Below are 20,843 nucleotides of genomic sequence, written 5' to 3' on the forward strand. Positions count from 1 at the left end.
CTACAGTTAGCGCTGTGCTAAGGGACGTTGATACCGCGCCCCATACAGTGCGACAGAGTGCGCGGGTGCGTTCGGGGCAACTTGAAAGTTGCTCTTTGATTCCGTTGAAGATATCCAAAGCGATGTTTCGGCTTGGCCTGCGCTCGCCCTGCAGCCAGTGGATTTTATTAAAGTCTATATATATATTTGTGTATATATATATGTATATTAACCGAAAATTTTAATTTTAATTTCTTTTTTTAAGTGTGTATATTTGTTTTGGGTTGTTGTTTTATTTTTTTGTTTTTGTATCGAACTAAAAGCGAAAAAGTTGCTGTGTTAAAACTTTATTTCTGCAATGCAAGCACTTTTAAATGCAATATTAATTATTTATATATATATATATTGTATGCTTGTATTTTTATGCACATACGCGCACACACACACAATTGCATATACACGCCCTAAAAGAATTTTGTTGGAAGCACAAATAATGACACCAAGTGAGTAATGTGTGCTTGTTGTTGTTGTTGTTGCTGCTGATGCGGCGGCTGCTGCTGCTTCTTCTTATATGCAACTGAACAAACACATACACACGCCAACACACAAAACACACACTCACACACAATAAACACGAGCGAGCAAGCACACAGACACAACACACACACACTAGAGCACAGACAAAGCGCAGATTTCAATAGAACGCTCCTGTAGGCGTTTGCTTTAAACCCTTGCTTTTTATTTGTGCTTTAGTCACTTGGAGGCAACATGAGTTAAAAGCGTTTCAAATTTAAGACTAAATGCCGCATTTCAATTACTTAGGTTTTGTACGCGAAATTCCACTGCAATTGTTTAAATGCACTTTACATGCGACGGCGCGTCTACAGCGACTTGCAACTTCGTTTGTCGAGTTTTCGAACGAGACTGACAGTGTGACCGACCTTCTGGCAGCATTGAAATACCAAATGGTGTGCTTTTAAAAAATATACTAGCCTGCACGCTTTGCACAAAAGTGTCTATGTACAAATTATTTGAAAACAATTTATGACTCGGTAAAAAAGCAAATTAAAAATGTTTGTGATTGAATAACAAATAGCTACACAGTTTTTTTATATTTTTTTTTGAAATTTATTTAAAAGAAATATACAAATACTGGTCATCCTCGCCGCAGTGGATATTTCGATTAATTAATCGATGAGCACCATCCCTGGCAGCAAATTTAGTGGAAATACGTATTGTTTACAAACATTTGCAATTACTTAAATAATGGGTACTCCCCGCAAAAGTTCCAACTACTTTTCACCCTACTCACAAAATGTGCGGCAATATCCATCGCAAACATCGGACTATATGTCGCAGCATGCTGGCGGCGTGCAATCCCCATACACACCGCAGGACCGAAGCGGACAGAGGTCTAATCAAAACACACCGCATTTCTACCAAAGCAGAACGCCGCAACACCAAAATAGTGGCTTTTACGAGGACAGACAGGGCTCCGACGCCAATACGGCGCACTTCTATCAGATCAAATCTCCGCACCAGCAACAAAGAGGATCTCGACCTTTTGGCCAACGCGGCGGCAGACGGGGACATCATCAACATCGACAATTTAATGAGTGGAACGTCAATTCGTTCTCTCAGTACTTTCACAATTCAATGTTGGAGGATCCATGGCGCGAATTAATGGAACGCCACGAGGCAATACACGGCAGCGCCCTAAATGAACAAGACCGAATAGACATTTAGATGCATAGCTTCAGTTCAACACTTTATATATACATTTACGAATCGTGTTTCTTTTATAAAACTCAATTTTTAAACACTTAATGCTACAGATTCTTTTTTCTTTGTCATTTTTGATGTTGACATTTCTCAAGATATTTCTCCCAATCAGCTGCAATTCGATTATAGATGCCCATTGCGGCGCGTGCATCCTCCACAGAGTTGTGCTCCCCGGTCTGTATCTCCTGGCCCAGCACGGCCAAAGTGAGGCGCTTAAGGCTTGGTGTGTGTCCATTTGAGACAAGCTTACAGAGCGGCTTATAGCGAGATGTATCACGAATTTGGGCCACGGGATGCTTTATGCTCAGGACGGCGAGATCATTGCGCAGACCGTGGCCAACAAGTACTTTGCCGTGCAGCAGCTTGACTACCTCATCTTGCACGTCTTTAAAATCCTCGGCGTTCTCGATGTCATGTGGGCGTATGCCCGAAACACTTGTGCGATAATCTGTCACTGGCTCGCGGGGCTTAACATGCTTGTCCAGCAGCACCTCGCCCACTTTGTTTACGATAGACACACGCGCCAGCATGTCGTCCTGGCCGTTGAAACCCACGCCCACCATCTCACAGTCCATGGCCAAGATGCGGTTGCGCTGTGCCTTGCGCTTAAGACGCGCACGCGCCGATTTGGTTAGTGCCGCGTTTGCGTCTCCATTGCCAGTTTGGGCTGTCTGTTTTTGATTTTCGGTGCCAGTGGCTGCTACGGCCTGCCAATTGGAACCGGCGGCACGTCTATTGATATTTGGCTGCTGTACTTGCAAACGCTCCATCGAGATCTGAAGCTTGCGCTGTCCGGGAGAACTCGAGTTTGTGTTCATAGTTTTCGTTTTCTCACTTACTGAGGCGTTGCTGCCGCGGTTCAGGTCGAACTGTTTCTGGCGCTGCGCTGAAGACATTGAGCTAACGGCAGATTTATTCCATTAGTTGCTCTAGATATGATGTTCGTTTAGCGATTGGTGTTTTTTGTCGTAATTTTAATATTATTTGGAATTGGGCTCTTTTTGTTTCCAGCTAAAATCACCAAAAAATGTGTTTTGTCAATCGACAGTGCTATCGATTGCAAGTAATTGGAAATCAGAGTTACCCTTACGAACTAATCGAATGATTTAGCTACAGAAATAACATGTTTAAATCAATAACCATTTTTTACCAAATAAGCCTCTGCTCACAATTACTTATTTTTTTAAACAATCTCAATTAAATTATTTAATTTTTGTTTTCAAATTTAAAACGGGTAACTTTAGCACCCAAAAAAAGGTTATCACTGTTAAATAACAGTGCCAGCAAATGTAAAATTGTTATCGCTGCTGTTAAGAAATAACGAAATCAGAAGTAAAAGAAGAACAAAAAGTAGACAAGTTCAACAAGGCCCAAACATTAAAAAAAAATCTAATAAGAGAATAACAACAATAACTGAAAGATCTTCTAAAGCTGACTGCTTTAAGTGGTTTGCAACCAGCTGCCGTAGTTTTTTGCACGCGAATCTTACATTTTAATTGAAAGAAAACGCTTGCAGCAAATAATGCATATACGCTATAACTATGCAACATTCTCATTAGCTGCAAACTCGTAATATGGCTGGTGAGGCTGCAGCTAGCGCCATGCAGTCCTTTCACACGCGCTGCGGTCGTTCCATAACGCTCGGAAATGGGAATCGGTCCGCACAGCGTTCGATGCGAAATTTTAGCCATGCGCTCGTGTTCAGCGCAGAGCCCCTTGTGGATGATGTGCTCTTCGAGGTGGTCATTGAGAAGAAGGTGATTTTCATTGTTATTATTATTATTATTATCAGCGCATCAATCAATATTCTTCATCTCAGAATCACTCCTGGGGCGGCAGCATTGAGATTGGCGTCACATCCGAGTCTCCCGAAGATTTGGAATTGGTCGCCTGCGCCACGGCCATGCGGAATGGTACCTGGGTAATGTCTGGTATTGATGTGCGCAAGGATGGCCGACGTTTGTTGGAGTATTATGGGACGGATCTCGAAACACTTAACGAAAATGATCGTGTTGGAGTAATGCGCACCTCCAGCCATGAGCTCGTTTTCTATGTCAATGGTGAATCTCAGGGTGTGGCCGCCAAGAACATGCCAAAGCCACTGTGGGCCCTTGTCGATCTCTACGGGCGCTGTGTGCAAGTGTCCCTATGTCCCACGGATGCGAGCACTTCCATGAACAGCAGCAGCGAGGTACTTTACCTGATTTAAGTTAACCAATGCATTTTTTATATAAAAAGCTTTGTTTAAACAGCTGTTGGACTCGCCTTTGCAGCAGCCACTGCAGCAAGTTATCCAGAATTTGGACGTGCCTATGAGCGTCGATGTCAGCGTGGTGGATAGCAGCAACATTGACGCCCTCACACGGCTTAATCTCAATGCCAATGCCAGCTGCAGCTCCAGCAGCGGCATCGGCGAATTCTACGATGTTAATGATCGCTTGCGTTTTCATACGCGTTGCGGCTCCTTGGTCAAATTGTTGCCCAATTTCCGCTCGGCAGAGCGTCGTCGACCGCTGGATGAGTTCAACAATGGCGTCGTCATGACACATCGTCCACTGCGCGACAACGAACTGTTCGAGATACGCATTGACAAACTGGTAGACAAATGGTCGGGCTCCATTGAGGTGGGCGTCACCACGCACAATCCGACGGTGCTGCACTTTCCAGCCACAATGACGAACATGCGCAGCGGCACCATCATGATGTCCGGCTGTGGCATATTAACCAATGGCAAGGGCACGCGCCGACAGTACGGCGAATTTAATCTTGACGAGCTGCGCGAGGGCGATCGTGTGGGCATGATGCGCAAGTCAAACAGCAACCTGCACTACTACATCAATGGCCAGGATCAGGGCGTGGCAGCGACACGCGTGGCCGCCACACTATGGGGCGTTATCGATCTGTATGGCATGACCATCAAAGTGACCATTGTCGACCGAGACGAGCGTGAGCAACAGAATTTAGTCACCAGAAGGAACAATATTGTCGCCGGCATGGCCATGGGCTGCAGTCACGGTCAGTCTGGCACGCCCACGCTGAGTCTTCTGAGCCCGGAGAGCGAAATGAACGTGGCCGGCGCAGCTGGCGGGCTAAGCGAAACTATATCCAGCACACGCGCCATAGCACGCAACGATGATCGCCTCACATTTCATCACATTTGCGGCAGTCATGCCACGGTCACGCAGAGTGGACGCACTGCGCTCCGGCCCAAGTAAGTTTTGTCTATTTGAATGAAAACTTATAACTAATTTACCTTTTAATTCCAGCGCTGCTGATGATTTTAATAACGGCGTAGTGCTAACACGTCGTCCATTGCGTCCCAATGAGCTGTTCCAGGTACGTCTCGAGCGTGTGGTCACCAAATGGGCCGGCTCTGTTGAAATGGGCGTAACCACACACACAGCCGATGAGTTGGACTTTCCATTTACCATGACAAACGTGCGGTTAGTAAAGAATTGCTTATTGCTTAAACTTCATATCAAATCTTACCTCTATCTCGCTTTTTGCAGTTCCGGCACCTGGATGATGACTGGCAATGGTGTCATGCAGAATGGCGTGACTGTGATCGAACAGTATGGCCAGAACCTGGATCGCCTCCAGGTGGGGGATCGTGTGGGCGTTGTGCGCAAGGATGATGGCACTCTGCACTTTTGGGTGAATGGTGTTGACCAGGGACCCGCTGCCACAAATGTGCCGGAGCGCGTCTACGGTGTGATTGATTTGTATGGCCAAGCAGCGCAGGCGAGCATCGTCGACACCTCGGAGTGCGGCAGCCCAGACACGGGCAACTCAACCATTTCCAACACAACGCTGTACAGCGAGGTGCCGCTGCGATTTCACAATATTCACGGTGCCAACGCGGGCATCTCCAATAGCGGCCTGACTGCCTCGCGCCCCAACTCGTTGGCGGAGTTCAATGACGCCATTGTGTTCAGCAATCGGCCGTTGCGTAATCGTGAACTGTTCGAAGTGGAGCTGGAAACGATGGTGCGCCACTGGTCGGGCAACATTGAGATAGGCGTGACAGGCACGCGACCGGAGGATATACAATTGGCGCCCAATGCGACCGATTTGGAGGCTAATGATACCATCATTCTGTGCGGTCCCATGATCTTTCACAATCGCAAAAGCATACGCACCAATGTGCTCATCGATCTGGACACTCTTGGCACGGGCACACGAGTCGGGGTCATGCGCAATGGCGACTTCATACACTTCTTTGTGGATGGCATGGACCAGGGTCCCGCTGGGGAGTGCCATGCGCCCAACATTTGGGCCATCATTGATCTCTACGGACAGTGCGCACAGGTCAGCCTGACGCAAACACAGCTGGACATACGTGCTCCGTATGCCACCAGCGAGAACTCGCAGAGCTGCCAGGCCACGTCCGTTATACAGCATCCGGCGTTGGAGACCAAACACCGCTGGACATTCATTTCGGGCAATGTCGTGCTTACCAAGGATTGGACAGAGGCCTCCCGATATACTGGCTCTACTGCTGCCCTGTCGCACAGCCTGGTCTTCTCCGAGCATCCCTTGAGTGTGGGCTCGCCTTTTGAAATAAAACTGACCTCTATTAATCCCATGTATGCCGGTAGGTCCCGCCCCTATTATATTAATCACAATATTAATCGATTCTTTCTGCAGGCTGCCTCAGCATTGGCATCACAGATCTCAACCTGGCCGATGAAACCGTGCGCAAGAAGCTGCCCACGAGTCTTAAGCGCATTCCCGCCAACGTTTGGTATGTGAGCGGCAATGAGGTGCGCTTCAATTCCAGCTGCCTGCAGCGTTCGCTGGCGTCCCTTGAGTGGCTGCGTGTGGACGATCGCATCACACTGGAACGCGTGGAGAACGCGGTGAACATACTGCTCAACTCGGAGAACGTGAATATTCAATTTCATAATGTGCCCAACAATGTGTATGTGGTTGCCGAGCTGCTCGGCTCGACCATGGCCGTTCAGGTGATCTCTACACAAATGCCCGCATCGCCGTTGCGGCCGTGCAGTCTACGGCTGCAGGATTCCATGGACTTTGGCATGGATCCTCTAAACAAGCAGGACAGCTCAATGCTGGAGTCCATCGATTCAGAGGCGCAGAACTATGAATTTGTGGACATATCCAATAAGCATGTGCGTCTCTCCGACGATCGACGCAGCGCCTCCAGAAGCAAATCCTTCAACCAGGCCATTGTCTATCTCAACAAACCGTTGTGCAAGGGCGAAAGCATTAGCATCAAAGTGGACGCGATAAACAATAAATGGAAGGGCACTCTCAGCCTGGGTGTGATGGCCACGTGTCCTCAGGCGCTGGCGGTGCCCATATCGCTGCTCAACTGCAAGCGCAGCTGCTGGCTGGCCACACACGACTACATCAACATCAATGGCCAGGTAATGGCCTCCAAATACGGCGAAGCTCTTGAGCAAATACAGGTGGGCACCGTGATTACCCTGTCGCTCACACACGCCGGCATGCTGAGTAAGTACAGAAAAGTGGGTGGCAATCACTGGAATTTATAATATGCTCATCTCCTTACAGTCATCATGGTTGGCTCCACGAATCTAGAGGATCTGGCCAGCGGTTTGCCCGGTCATGTGTATCCGATCTTCGATATATACGGAAAGTGCGAGAAAATCACATTGCTAACGGGAAATGATGCCACACGCACTGGCAATGCCAACGGCACGCCAATCTTGGAGGCACCTGAAGCACTGGAGCTGGACAATATGCCGCAACAGTGCGAGAAGGCGCATTTGGAAATGCACGAAAAGGAGAAGGACACGGAGCAATTGAGCGATAGCGCCAGAGAGCTGCCCACGGGTGCCTCAACCTCAGCTGCCGCCAATGTCATGTAAGTGCATGGTAATTTTTTACTTTTGAATATCTTTCTATATAATTTCCTACCTTGCTCCAAACAGGACTCGTTCGGTTATGGAGAGCGTCTCGGAGAATCTCCTGCTAAACATCTCTATTAAAAATCGCACTCTTGAACAGCAGCGAAATGAACTGGGCGGCTCATCGTCCACGTGGTAAGGGTAGCTTGGAAAACTTCATAAGTCTTTCAAGTTCCTAATTATGTTTGTTTGTAGTTGCTTGCGCGAGTCCTTGCAGCTGCAGCACAACACGAATCTAAATATTCAGCGAAGTCAGAGTACTCAACGATTTCAGAACTCGCTGAATACCTCAACAGGTGGTGGTGGTGCCAGCACTTCTAATGCAGCGTGTCAGGCGCATGCATCAAGCGCCGTTTACGATACGAACAAGGAGTATGATGAGCAGTTGTTATGCTCCAATGTGGTTGCTCCAGCTATGGTCGCCTCGCACGAATCGGAGCACAGTGAGAACAACGCAGAGGCAGTTGTGGAGGCAGTCAATGAACGGGAACTGTCCAGCGAGCCTGACAATGCGCTGGAGGATGATGAGATTGATTATATGAATCATTTGTTGCTGCTACAGCAGCTTCAACAAAATGAATACACACGCATGCAGCATCATTTGTTGCCGGACCAAATGTCGCTGCTCAATCTGGATCTCTCTTCGCTAAACTCCTTGGAATCGGAAGCTAATTCCATGGGCAATGGCCGGGAATCGTTGCGTACAGCAGCAGCGGGGCTGGAGCAAAACGATTGCGAGTATTTGAAACAGGTGAAACGTTTCTGTGCCTCCCTGGTGCTGCCCCAGGCCTTTTTCGACATACGCCTCGAGCCGATCTGTTTCTGCTCCATGTGCAGTTGGAGCGTCAACGGCCTCGGCGACAAGTTGGAAGGCTGGGTCTACTTCAAGCTAAATCAGCAAACGGTAAATGCGCTTAGCACATCAACATCGTCCGCTGCCGGCTCATCGGCGGCTCAGGTGCATTTGGATCTGAATGGTGATTGGCTGCCCTTCTACTACATGACACGCGTGGATAAAATACGCGCTATCTTAGATCGTGGACAGCCGCTGCCGCTTGAAATGGACGAGGACACGGTAGCTACCACGCACAAGGATGAGCCTGGCACCCGTTTAGAGCTCTACTACTCGCCCAATGCAACAGTTATTGAACCGGTGCTACCGCAGCATCATTATGTTTCGGATCAGGGCGTGCATCGCATTTCCACCTCTTTCGAGGTGTATGTGCGTCGTCAATCGATCTCTGGCGTCACCACGGGCAAAGCAGCCACCGAGGCGAAGCGGCGCAGCATGCATACGACCGATAATGAGGCAACCAATGATGGCGGATCGTCGGGTGGCGCTGCTGGCGGCAACGGCTGCAACAGCTCTGGCACTTTGAACGAGTCCTCTGTGCATCTGCTCAACGATTTGTGCTGGTTTACCAAAGAGGCAGGCGCCTGCATTATTAATGCATTAATTATTAAATTAGACCGCATCGAGGAGCCTGCAAGCGAAACCTAATTAGATTATCTACGCATAGATAATATTTATACACTAGTCACCAGCTCGCAGCCTAATTAACTATTTATATCGTATAAAGTATATGATAATAATACTCGCTAGTTTTCCACGCATACGCATTCCCCCTTTATAAACATGTTTTGTATTGTAAGTGCATATGAATCTCCAAATATAATTACAATGTTACTCCTAACCCGAACTGTTGAATGTGTTTTCCGCAACATCTCAAATATTATGAAGTATTTATTTTGTTTGAAGAGTCGTATTTGTTTTGATTTGCGCAATTTGTCCTACTTTGTTTCTGATACTATCCATTTTCAGACTTATGTTTGCAACCAGATCATTATCTAATTTAATTTGCTCTTCGTATTGGTTTTCCTTTTCTTTAAAAAGCTCCAGATTAGCTTGAAGCTCGGCTACCTTTGCTTCGAGTACCTTTATTTGATCGTCTTTGTCTCTGATTGCAATCGCGTTTTCTTCAATATCCTTTGTGGCTTTATCTCCACTCTGTACTAAGGACCTTAGAAGAGTATAACAATAAGATCCGCATTGTTGATCCAAATTGGTTGATATTTCGTTTAACTGCATTATAAAAGTTTTTCTTATGCAATTGACTTGACACTCGATTTTAGAGCACTCACCGAACCATTCGTGGTTGCTGCACCTGCCACAAATGCCTGCACGGCAAGCAGACAAATTATTAAAACTTTCATGTTTGTTAGATTTGGATGTCTGAATAGTTGAAGTTTTCCTCTGCCACAAATATTTTCTTGATACTTGGTTGCGATGAGTTTCGCAGACAAAACAGTACTGAATATTTCTGTATTTCGAAATTTTATAACTACGTGTTTTCAGCGAGATGCGCTATATGTATACATATATATATGTATGTGCCAAGAAATATACTACAATATCATTAATTTTAATGGGCTTTTCAATTCATTTCAATTCCCCGGAATTTGTTTACTTATTCATATATTAGAAAAGAAAACGAGGTGCGCTGTGTATTTACTCGTTTTTGTTTTTAACTCAATATGTAGGGAGGCAAAGGTATTATAAATTTGCGCAATTGTATAAAACTGATTACCGAGTACAGAGAAAATCGAAATAAAATATATTTCTATGACAAGGGAACAAAAAAAAAGAAGCATAAAGTGCTTTTTGGAATCATCATTAAGGTTTTATTTGATTATTTGAATTCCATTCATTTAGTGTCGCTTTTTGTTATTATTCAACTATGCAAAAATGGTCGATTAGAAAATGTTTTTTATTAATTTGTTGCATCCATCCATCCATCCATACAGCTCTGTCTGTCACTTCCACTGCCATCGTCTGCTGCACTTAATCCAATCGTTTGTTTTATACGCTTACACATTTAGTATTTGTTTACAGTTTTTGCCAGTTTGCTGATTCTGATGCGTCGGAAAAGCAAAAGTGCATATACAATTGTTGTTTCATGTTTGTATACGTTAAGTTAAATTTGTTGTTGTTTTTATCGTTAGCCAATACCATATATATATTTGTTGTTTTATTAAATATATCAATTACCGTCGAAGATGCCGCAGCAGACAGCTCACTCCACGTCCATGGCAGCATCGGTGGGTCCATTGCCACCCGCGGCTTGCCCATTGTTGTCCACATCCATTTTGTCACCGGCGGCACTCGGCTCGCCGCCATTCTGCTCCGCAGCATCTTTGGGCGGTGTCGTTGTCTTGGCAGCAGCCGGCTTCGGTTTCGCGCGCGTAATAACAGAGTTAACGCAGGCATTCAACGTTTGTATCTCGTGGCGCAGCGCCGGTAGCTGCACGGGACTGTCCGAGGTGCGCGGCGATTGGGTGAACTTGGACAGATTGCTGTCGAGCCACTTTTGCGCCTTGTCCGCAGTTTCGGCAATGTTGATAAACTCGGTTTCCGTTAAATGATCGTACTTGGGCACACCCTTTCGGAACTCGGCCACTGCCTGACGGGCCCAAGCAATGCTGTTCTTGAGCTCATCAAATCCAGCCGGGCACTGCTCGTAGTCGTGGGCGCGCAGCTTAATAGGATCGGTTTTTTGCTGCAGCGCCGTCAAGCGGTTGGTGTAAGTCTCACGCTCGCAATCCTCACCCTCCTCATACAGCCAGTTCTCGAGATCATTTAGCTGCGCTACAATCGACTCGCGTTCCGACTCAACCACATAACGCTCAAGTGGTCCACCCTTGATAATTACATTATTGTGTTATTGGTCTGTGTGGCTATTGTAAAAGTGGGTTTGGTAGTTACCTGTAGCTTGTTGCGCATATCGTAGACAAACTCCTCCAATGCGTTTTTGGCATCAATGCGCTCCGTTTCCTTCTGATCGTTAGAAATCATCTTAGTTTCCTGCTGTGTAAAATTGCTCAAATCGGCTGGATTGAAACCATGAGTGGCCACCTCCATTGGCAGCTCAATTGCCTTTGCGGTCTTCTTCTTTGTCTTGTCATTGCCCTGTAGCATAAATTAATAGAAACAAACATTAAAACAATTGCAACGATTGAATAGTTTTTCAATTCTTGTAACCAATAGAAAGAGGAAATAGCTCGAAGCGGAACAACAACAAAGCGAAGAGGAAAAACAGCTCAAGTAACAGCCTACAATATGAGCAAAAGATCGTGATTTGTGTCTTAATTATGTAAATAGAAGTTCGAGTAGCATTCATTGGATTAGAGGCGCATTATATAACGTGTTTTTTTTTTGTTGTTTATTATTTTTTGATGTTGCACAGTTTGTCAAAATAATAAAGCAAAAAATGTATATTTAAATAACAAATAAAAAGTATTCAAGCGTATTGGGCAATTTGTTTAAGCAATTTTATATTTTAGGTTTCTTTTTTTTTTTGTTTTTGTTTTTGTTTTGCAATAGGAGCACACAGGGTAGGCGGCTTATGAGCGGTCTTCATCATTCGTTTTACTATCGGTTGTTGGGTGGGAAAAGAAAGCGCAAAATTTTGTGCTTGAATTTTTCTCATACGACATTTCCAATTTCGTGACATTTTCTCATTTTTAATATTTATATTAGAAATTATAGTTGTATTAAGATTTTTATTTGCTTTAAATTTGAAAACGTACCGAACCAAACCAGCCCTTGACCCGTTGTGCCCACCCTTGTCCGCCAGGCGATGAGGCTGTTGATGTATTATTATCATCCTCATTCTCAAAATATGCCTAAGAGAGAGCAAAACGCGAGCGCACAATATCCAATATTTGGGTAATAGTAGTAATAATTGTATGTATATGTATTTTATATATATAACCGTACAAATGCAAATGTACAATATAATATAATTAAACAGCAAGAGCAACAACAACTACAGCACTAGATTGGGAATGAAACCAAGCTAATACTAAATGAAAAACAAAACCGATTCGACAGCTCTCTTTAATTTTTGGTAGCATTTGAAATACACACACAAATATAAAATAAACAAGAAACTCATATCTCTAAAATGCTAAGAAAAATATGATAAGGGCAAACATACATGCGATAAAAAACTACGAGCATACGCCCCTATAGTCGGACGCTGTTATCGTGAAATTGATGGCAATGAACAAATTCGTTTATAACTTGTGCAAAATTAGTCGTGATTTTAAAGTTGAAACAATTAAATTGTCTAGCACTTTGTAAGCTGAGGTTTCATTCCCTGCCTAGGCGAAATAACGAAAGCAAGTCGAACGCCAAATAAATATAGATAACGAGTTAATTAGAAGTGAGCAAATGATGAGAACCGATTGATTTGATGTAGAGTGGTGGTTAGCAGAAAAACTCTGGGAAGGGTTAGAAAACTGCGAAAAAGGAGAGCAGCGCCTATTCAACAACAGATGATGTCAATATTGATGAAACTGATGATGATACTAAAGATTCAACTAGTTGCTTTTTGGGTAGACTTACCTCCTGTTGGCCATCCGCTGATTCAGCAGCATTGGGTGCCGCTTGCTCGCCGGCTGTCTTCTCCTCGGGAGCGGCGGCCTGTTCTCCAGCGGCGGCAGCCTCTTCCTGCTCCTTGCGATCGACAAGCGTGGCCGATGAAATTAGAACAATGCCGTTTTGATTGATGCGAACTTTCAATTTAACATCCTGGCTCTCGCCACGGTCCGTTGGCTTCACATCCTTGATCTTCCAGACGCCAATGGTCTGGTCCGGATACGGCACCTGTTGACCGTACACAATGGACGCATTGAAAGGTCCCTTGCGTGCAATTGTCACCAGACGGCTGAACGGCGACGGATGGAATTGCGGAAAGATCTCAACTTCGCCATTCGATGATGAGCCATCGCCATCCCAGAGCACTTTCACGGCATAGTTTTGTATGTCGGTCACTCCGAATTCGCGCACACGCACAGCCGGTGACATAATGGCGCATTGTAGAGCTGCTCCACGCGATACAGCCTCATCCTGATTAAGTGTGGTGCTGGCCGGCTTGTTGAACACCTACACAAAAACAGATACACAAACATAAGAGACTTGCTAAAAAGTTGCGATTTGAATGACTCACCTGTTCAATGAGCTGCTTGATAGACGGTATGCGAGTGCTGCCGCCTACAATCTCTACAGAGTGTATTTCGTCCAGTGTCAGTTTAGACTCGACGAGCAGCTTCTTAAATGTTTGCTCGACACGCTGTAGCACTGGAGCGCATAGCTCTTCCATCTGAGCACGCTGCATGGAGGAGCTGACGTCGACATCGTCCAAGAAGCATTCAATGTTCAGCGGCAGTTTGGTGCTGTTGGCGGACATTTGCTTCTTTAGCTTCTCAATTTCGGTTAGCAGACGTAGGTTGGCGCGAGCATTTGTCTTGGCGTTGATCTTGTAGCGTTCGAGAAACTCCTTGGTAAAGAACTCAGCCAGCGCCAGATCAATGTCGCGTCCACCAATCTGATCCCAGCTGCTAGCCAACATCTTCAGCTTGCCCTTGGTGAACACACAGGCGCTGACCTGCAGCGCCGAGTGGCCAAAATCAACGAATATAACATTACGCGGCTTATCCTCAAACAGATCATTCTTATAAAAGCCATATGCAAGCGCCGTAGCTGTTGTCTCATTCATCAGGCGTAGCACATTCAGGCCAGCAATTTGTGCGGCATCGAGTAGAGCGCGGCGCTCGGCATTGGTAAAGAATACAGGGCAGGCAATGACGCAGTCATTCACCTGCGTTTGCATGGCCGCCGCCGAGGTTTCCTTTAATTTGGTGAACAGCATTGCCGTCAGTTGTTCGGGAGTGAAATGCTGATCCTCTTGCAAATAGTTGACTTTGAAGCCAATGCTGCCATCATTGCGCGCCTCCACGCGCGCTGGAATGCTCTTGAGTTCGTGTTGTACATGTGGATCGTTGAACTTGCGGCCAAGCAAACGCTTGAAGCCGCCAACTGTGTTTTTCATGTTTGTCACCTGCTGGTTCTTGGCGGCAACGCCAATGATGCGCTTCTTGCCATCAAAAGCCACAACGGAGCTGCAGAGAGACGTGGAAAGTAATGAGTAAGAAGAGAATCCATAGTTGGCAGTAAAATGTACATAAATCTTATCAATCCGTGAAGCTCTTTTCTTATCAGAAGACATAAGCACATATGTATGTACATTCAGGCATTACAGAGGTTTTATTGAGAGTGTTGGATCAGAAGATGCTTCGCAGTCTCCATACAAATTTATTGCTACAAGGTATACAAAAATATTAAAGCAACGCGTCAAATATGGTCCTGTTGCCACAACAAACTGAATCAAATGGGTATGCACACATACACACCTTTATATATATATATATGTATATATATATACACATACGTATATGTGCATGTACACATAGCCGTATATGTCTTGCATATGTATTTGCGATCGTGTTTTGCCGGCTTTGATTTTATTTTTGACAACTTTGGTGTGAACGCATTTGCTCTCGCACTCTATTTTCCCCTCTTTTTTTTTACCGCAACAGCTGCTGTTGCTTTGCGCTCTCTGCTTTGATGCTATTGACTGACCGCATGACGCATGCGATGATATGCGTGAGCCTGTGTGTGTGTGTGTGTGCACATTGGCCAAATTATAAAAAAAGCATATTGGCAAAAGTGGAAATTACTCCCACGTATTCTACATTTATAAATCAAGATTCTTAGTCAAAAATTGGGCCGAAGCCCCATTTTATATGGGACAACACGCAGTGCAACATCTCAAGGCGGCCTCTCATTAATTTGCAATGCTTTTTATGGAGAACTGCCAGAGCCAAATTTAGGCCTGAGCCCACAATTGCATACATACATATGTATTTATTTATGTGTGCAGTATGTACATTTTACATGCTATATATACATATTTATGGGTAGATTTGTAATTTTTTTTTCTTTATGAGCGTTACCAGTGACAACACTGGAAATTTCTAGGCGCGTATACAAGCATATATATACACACACACGCCTATATTCGCACGCACACCAAAAGCTATTGGGCATGACTTACATTTGTACATAACCTCAAAGAAAAAGAGCAAACGATTATGCAGTACGAATTTAGATTTAGCTAATTAATAGCCAATAGAAGCAATAATCATAATCATGTGCTAGTTTTTTGGTACTTACGGTGTAGCGCGCAGACTGTAGTCATTGGCAAGAGTCTCGATGCCGCCGGATCGGGCAGCCGCTACATAGCAGCCCTCGTTACCGAAATCGATGCCAATCACAGACATTTTTCTCTAGTTTCGACTGCCGATTCGTTTGATTAATTGAGTTAAACTAGTTATTTGGTTAGACTTTGTTGCCTAGATTTCTTCTGTTTGATTAAATGGGGCGGCTTTTGTTTTTTTCTTTTCTTTCAGCAACTGTAAAAGAAAACAGAAAATTAGTTCAAAATCACCAAACAAACACGCACGCACGCGTCAATTTTATTTCAATTGACATATGATTCCAGAATTCCCTTTGATTTAGGCTTTTTTCCATTAATTATGGATTTGCTAGTGGGCTGTCGATTTATAACAGAAAAATGGCTCATATAGACGCCCACGAGTTTTTCCGTTTCGTTTTAACGATTTTTCATTGACTTTATCTCTGATATTAATATTTACGCACATTTTTGCAGATTCTATATGTAGACGCTTTATGCTTATTTTAACAATGTATCAACGCTTTAATTTTTCTACCGCAACCGACACGTTTTTTCAGCGTAATGAAAATTGAAGCGGCGACGTCGACGTCGACTGAGAATGGTGGCGAAACTTCTCGAAATATGCCTATCGACTTATCGATGAATCGATGTTGGTATACAATAGTATCGCACTAATTCGATCTTATAATTTATTCGCGCTTTTAACTAGATATTTAAAGAGCTCAATTTAAAAACCCTGTTGCCCCATGTACAGAGTATATGTTTTAGTTTTTATAAGTTATTGGGTAGATTGAAAATGAATGACAGGAATTTCAAACTTATTTAGTCAGATTTCAACAGAAATTTTTATTATACGTATATATATGTATACATTGTCATTTTAGTTTAAAACCAAGTGCGCAAAACAAATTGTAAGTAGGAATGGTTGAGTTCGATACAATACCGAGAAAAATTAAAAACTAATAAACTTAGACTAGGTTGCATTTTAATGCATCTCAGGAATAATTTTGAACACATTAAATAATTAAGAGTGAGTGAGTAAATACCAGAGATTCGATGTAGAAATCAACTAAGAAATCGTAACATTGAGTGTTTCAGCTGAATTTCAAGCTTGTGTTTCGTTATCTGCAAACTCTTCTAGATATGTAGTACTAAGGCCTTGAGCCAATTCTATCGTTGTTCCGTTCTGTATGAAGTACGTGCGCAACTGCAACAATTCTTAAGGATTTGTCGGCGTCCGTAATCCATGTACTGAAGGTAGCGCGTTTCTAAGGTCACTAAGGTGCTAAACATGCTGTATATAAACAGTATTCAACAGGGAATGTATCTTGAAAGTGGATGGAGGTGTCTGGGGATTCAATTTGAGGGTTACTAATTGAGTCTTTTGCATTTCATTAGTGTAAATACTAAGCAGTCTTGCCGGTCCCAAACATGATCGTTGTCATCGTTATTGCTTAAGGCTCTCCGACTCACAGTTGAGCCACCAGTCCCGATGCAGATATATTATCTCCAGCGCCCGCTGTCTTTTTAGCCACTCGACATACCAGCACGGGCGCTACACAAATTTGTACTTCGATTCTTTGCTTTTCTTCGCCATATTGTATAAACTCGTTCCAGCAGGGCACAGGATTGGCTGCGCCAACGCGCATACGTGGTGCCTGCTCCTGGGCGGATGTTGCGAAGCTATCGTCCAACACTAGCATAACCGATTCTGGATTCACCTACAAATGACATTTTTTTTGATGAGTATGAGAGCAAATTAATTAAAGGGATATCGCTCACAAACTGAGTTTTGCAGACATAACGATGAGCTGTCAATGCCGCCTTGGCTGCCGCAGCCCGAGTATTCTTCCACTTCGAATTGGCTACGGTCAAAATGGCCTGATAGGCCAAGGTGTGAACGTGTATTCTAGAGACCATGCGACGTCGCGTGTCAGTCTGACGCTGTGCAGAATAATCTTCCTGTAGACTTATAAATACTTGTCGCATTTGATCCAGCGTATGAGCTACGCGTGGATTCCAGTCGGTGGCTAGCGTGGTGCGTCCATTCTCCAGCACTTGGCGTAGATTTGACAGCTCCTGTTCGTTCATGCCCAGAGAGTCCACATAGGGCAGCACAAACTGACGGAGCTGCTGCAGTAGCTGCAACTCCACATAACTTGCAAACTCGAAATGATGGAGCGTGTCCTGGGGCTGGCTGGTCAGCTGGTTTTGCACCTGAAGCAAGCGTGCCTCACGCACTCCAGGACTAAACTTGAACATGTCCATCATTTGCAGACCGCTGACTACCAGCAGCTGTGGATTATAATGCTTTAATGCGTCCGTCAGCTGCTCCACTGATCTTAAATGCGGGTTATTCTTGTCGTTGTGCAGTATGTAGCGATTGGCGCGTGGCGCCTCATATGGCCCCCATTTATCGCCAGCCTTATACTCGAGTATGAGATGTATATCATCATCAGGTATTTCATCGCCTGCCAGACGTATCTCCTTTGGCAGTAAAGGCCGTAACCTAAAAAATTAATGTTAATCTTATGCAAAAAGCTAAAGGGACGGACGAAGCATACTTTTTGGACATGTGCGCACCCAACAGCACATCTGCTCCCTCCATGGCGAAGCGCACTGCCATCAATGGCGCGTTGCCACCCATATACCAATGAATGCGCTCCTTGTCCATTTCTTTGGCATTGCTTATCAGCTGCTTGAAAAGCGTGCCATTGGCAATAACGCGTCTAAAAAGTTCCAATATATATATATAAGTATATCTTCAGATATTTGTTGTAGATGATGTACTTACTCGGCTGCGGCGCCGTTTTTAAAGTAATAGGCAAACGATTGCAGCAGCTCGTTTTCGTTGTTCACATCAGTTGCCGCAAAATCGGACCTCACATGGGGCACACGCATTTTGTAAAAGTTCTCCAGAAACTCTGTTGCATTTACCTGTAGATCTGTGCAGGCGCCATAGCCAACAGCCACTTTGGGTGCCGGCTCAAAGGCGGACCTCTTAAGGCCGCCCTCAAGCGCCAGGAGCCCAGTCAAGAGTACGGTGGTCTTATTGAGTGCCTGCAGCGATAGAAATGCCTGCCAGATGATCGAAATGAATGCGGTGAACACCGAGCAGCCGGTTATCCAGCCCATGTAACGGAGAGCGCCCATTGTTTGTACGCAGAGGGCAGCAGTCAATAAATTTGTTGTTCTTGTTGGTTAACCGGCCCCAGCTTCGGCGTCTGGCTGTCTTTTAATATGCTTTCGAATGATACGCCGACTGACTCAGCTGCGTGTCTTGCTTATGTGGCTGTTGTTGCAGTTGTCTGTTCTGCTGCGGTCGTTATCAAATAAAGTTTCTGTCGAAATGCTATTTCTGGAGTGCAGCTTTATTAAAAGATAACGTCACAACTCCCATTTGCCGACAGCCAGAATCGCGAGTAAAAGTATCGATGCCATAAGCAGGGGTGTTCCCTATTGAATAATCGTAAATATATGTGAGAATCCAAAAAATTGCTGCTTTCTTTTGAAGGCGAATGCAATGTTACTAAAATTTGCCAAAACTTCGAGTTAATCAATGGAAATCCCCTGTTTCAGTCCTAACTTTGTTTTGGTTTAGCTAATATGGCAAATACAAAATGTAAAAATAATTAAAATATCGTGAAAGAACCGCCGCGAACTACATTTCTCACAGTATAATACATCATAAAACGGGTCGACAAGTGTTTTTTTTTTTAATTCAAACGCATGTAGGCTTTTTACTATGCGTCTTAAATTAGTTTTGTTTTTTTTTTAAAAAGAAAACTACATGTGTTTCAAGAAACAAAGTTTACTTATTAATAAAAAAAAAAACATTTATTGGGAGTACAACAATTACAATTTGCCTATTGCAAATCTTTTACTTTTTTTTTGGTTTTATTTTAAGGTGTTAATAAATTGCTATCTGCTAATTTCTTTTGGGTTTCATCCATTGGAGTGTGCGTTTTCAGATGCCTGCTTAAATGTCTTTTTAAAAAAAATAGCTTCGGGCAGTGGGGACACTTGGTTCTACGCTTCTTCCCAAATGTATTTATTTTTTTTATTTTTTTAATTTTATTGTCTGTTAAGAGATGCATCTCCAGGTGTTTGATTTGATTTGGAATTTGACTTTTATCGTCTGGTAAGAGATGCTCCAGATGTTTGTTTTGATCTTGAATTTGACTTGTATCGGCATTTAAGAGATGCTGCTCCAGATGCTTGACAAGATTATATTTTCTAGTATAATGCTTTGGGCAGTGGTGACACCTGAATATACGCTCGCGAGAGTGAGCTTCTTGGTGTCGTTTTAGAGATTGTCTGATGACAAAAATTTTCGGACATTTCGTACACTTAAAAAGGCCATCTGCCGTATGAGTACGCATGTGGGCTAACAATTTACTTGAATGGAAGTTCTTGCGGCATATTATACACAATTTTGGTTTTGCTTTTGGTTTTAGGATGTTAATTAAATGGTGATCTGCTTTTTGTCTCTCCTCTTGGCTCTCATTCAGCTCTATTTTAATTGAAACCGCGTTTATTTCTGGTACATCACTAAAGTCTTCCATATGTGTTTCTCTTAGGCTCATATATAGCTTCTCATAGCTTTGTTCCGACTTGCACCTCAATCTAAAAGCTGTTTGTACATCCAAAATACAGGAACAGCATATCTTTTTTGTCAGCTTATCCTCCGGCATCACTGGGAACTTGAGGCATTCATTTAACATGTCCACCAGGCTGGGTTGGTACTGAGACCCTTCAACGAATATATCCACCAAGTACACCGAGGACAAGCAAACTCGACAAACTTCATCCATGTGTTATTTTGTGATCTTCCGAATAAATACTAGAGATGCTCGTTTTAGAGTTTAATAATACATCGATAATTGCGTTTTACATATCGAACTGATTAGATATATCGAAACATCTAATTTGAACGCATACAATCGTATACTTTGTTCGATACATCGAGCATTTAATTTCCAGTTTAAAATTCGATGTATCGATGTTTCAGCTAGATATGTCGAATGCCATTGATGACGCTTGGTGATGGGCGCGATGTTTAAAACATATGTTTGGAATATTGCTTAAA

General features: G+C 44.0%; 5 protein-coding genes and 1 long non-coding RNA gene across 8 annotated transcripts; 2 read left to right on the forward strand and 4 right to left on the reverse strand.

Moving 5' to 3' along the window:
• Positions 1 to 73: 73 nt before the first annotated feature.
• LOC135432891 (uncharacterized) lies at positions 74 to 1,058 on the reverse strand. The gene is made up of 3 exons (XR_010436977.1): positions 798 to 1,058; positions 423 to 443; positions 74 to 295 (listed from the first exon to the last, which is right to left on the reverse strand). It is a non-coding gene; the product is annotated as an uncharacterized LOC135432891 (long non-coding RNA).
• A 103-nt stretch (positions 1,059 to 1,161) lies between these two features.
• Positions 1,162 to 1,806, forward strand: LOC135432916 (uncharacterized). Its single transcript, XM_064688811.1, has one exon. It carries the CDS (start codon positions 1,246 to 1,248, stop codon positions 1,723 to 1,725), a length of 480 nt encoding a protein of 159 aa, XP_064544881.1. The 5' UTR covers positions 1,162 to 1,245; the 3' UTR covers positions 1,726 to 1,806.
• LOC135432915 (uncharacterized) lies at positions 1,721 to 2,795 on the reverse strand. The gene has a single exon (XM_064688810.1). The coding sequence runs from the start codon at positions 2,655 to 2,657 to the stop codon at positions 1,830 to 1,832; it is 828 nt and encodes a 275-aa protein (XP_064544880.1). The 5' UTR covers positions 2,658 to 2,795; the 3' UTR covers positions 1,721 to 1,829.
• A 299-nt stretch (positions 2,796 to 3,094) lies between these two features.
• Neurl4 (neuralized E3 ubiquitin protein ligase 4) lies at positions 3,095 to 9,355 on the forward strand. The gene is made up of 9 exons (XM_064688800.1): positions 3,095 to 3,518; positions 3,581 to 3,952; positions 4,014 to 4,972; positions 5,028 to 5,204; positions 5,271 to 6,355; positions 6,409 to 7,239; positions 7,300 to 7,612; positions 7,680 to 7,790; positions 7,851 to 9,355. Exons 1-9 carry the CDS (start codon positions 3,336 to 3,338, stop codon positions 9,154 to 9,156), a joined length of 5,337 nt encoding a protein of 1,778 aa, XP_064544870.1. The 5' UTR covers positions 3,095 to 3,335; the 3' UTR covers positions 9,157 to 9,355.
• Positions 9,356 to 10,311: 956 nt separating this feature from the next.
• Positions 10,312 to 15,877, reverse strand: Hsc70Cb (heat shock protein 70Cb). 3 transcript variants are annotated; one of them, XM_064688802.1, is made up of 7 exons: positions 15,733 to 15,877; positions 13,667 to 14,618; positions 13,063 to 13,602; positions 12,243 to 12,338; positions 11,419 to 11,622; positions 10,705 to 11,353; positions 10,312 to 10,568 (listed from the first exon to the last, which is right to left on the reverse strand). In XM_064688802.1, exons 1-6 carry the CDS (start codon positions 15,837 to 15,839, stop codon positions 10,730 to 10,732), a joined length of 2,523 nt encoding a protein of 840 aa, XP_064544872.1. In that variant the 5' UTR covers positions 15,840 to 15,877; the 3' UTR covers positions 10,312 to 10,568; positions 10,705 to 10,729. The 3 variants fall into 3 exon arrangements, with proteins under 3 accessions (XP_064544872.1, XP_064544871.1, XP_064544873.1); XM_064688801.1 differs by having other exon boundaries at positions 10,312 to 11,353; XM_064688803.1 differs by lacking the exon at positions 12,243 to 12,338 and having other exon boundaries at positions 10,312 to 11,353.
• A 12-nt stretch (positions 15,878 to 15,889) lies between these two features.
• On the reverse strand, positions 15,890 to 19,275 carry LOC135432914 (ADP-dependent glucokinase). Its single transcript, XM_064688809.1, has 5 exons — positions 18,549 to 19,275; positions 18,319 to 18,483; positions 17,537 to 18,263; positions 16,219 to 17,475; positions 15,890 to 15,971 (listed from the first exon to the last, which is right to left on the reverse strand). Exons 1-4 carry the CDS (start codon positions 18,905 to 18,907, stop codon positions 17,224 to 17,226), a joined length of 1,503 nt encoding a protein of 500 aa, XP_064544879.1. The 5' UTR covers positions 18,908 to 19,275; the 3' UTR covers positions 15,890 to 15,971; positions 16,219 to 17,223.
• Positions 19,276 to 20,843: the final 1,568 nt, after the last annotated feature.

Source organism: Drosophila montana, unplaced genomic scaffold (assembly GCF_035044405.1).
Source record: "Drosophila montana isolate Dmon_TW-CO22-7 unplaced genomic scaffold, ASM3504440v1 contig_3216_1, whole genome shotgun sequence".
NCBI lineage: Eukaryota > Metazoa > Arthropoda > Insecta > Diptera > Drosophilidae > Drosophila > Drosophila montana.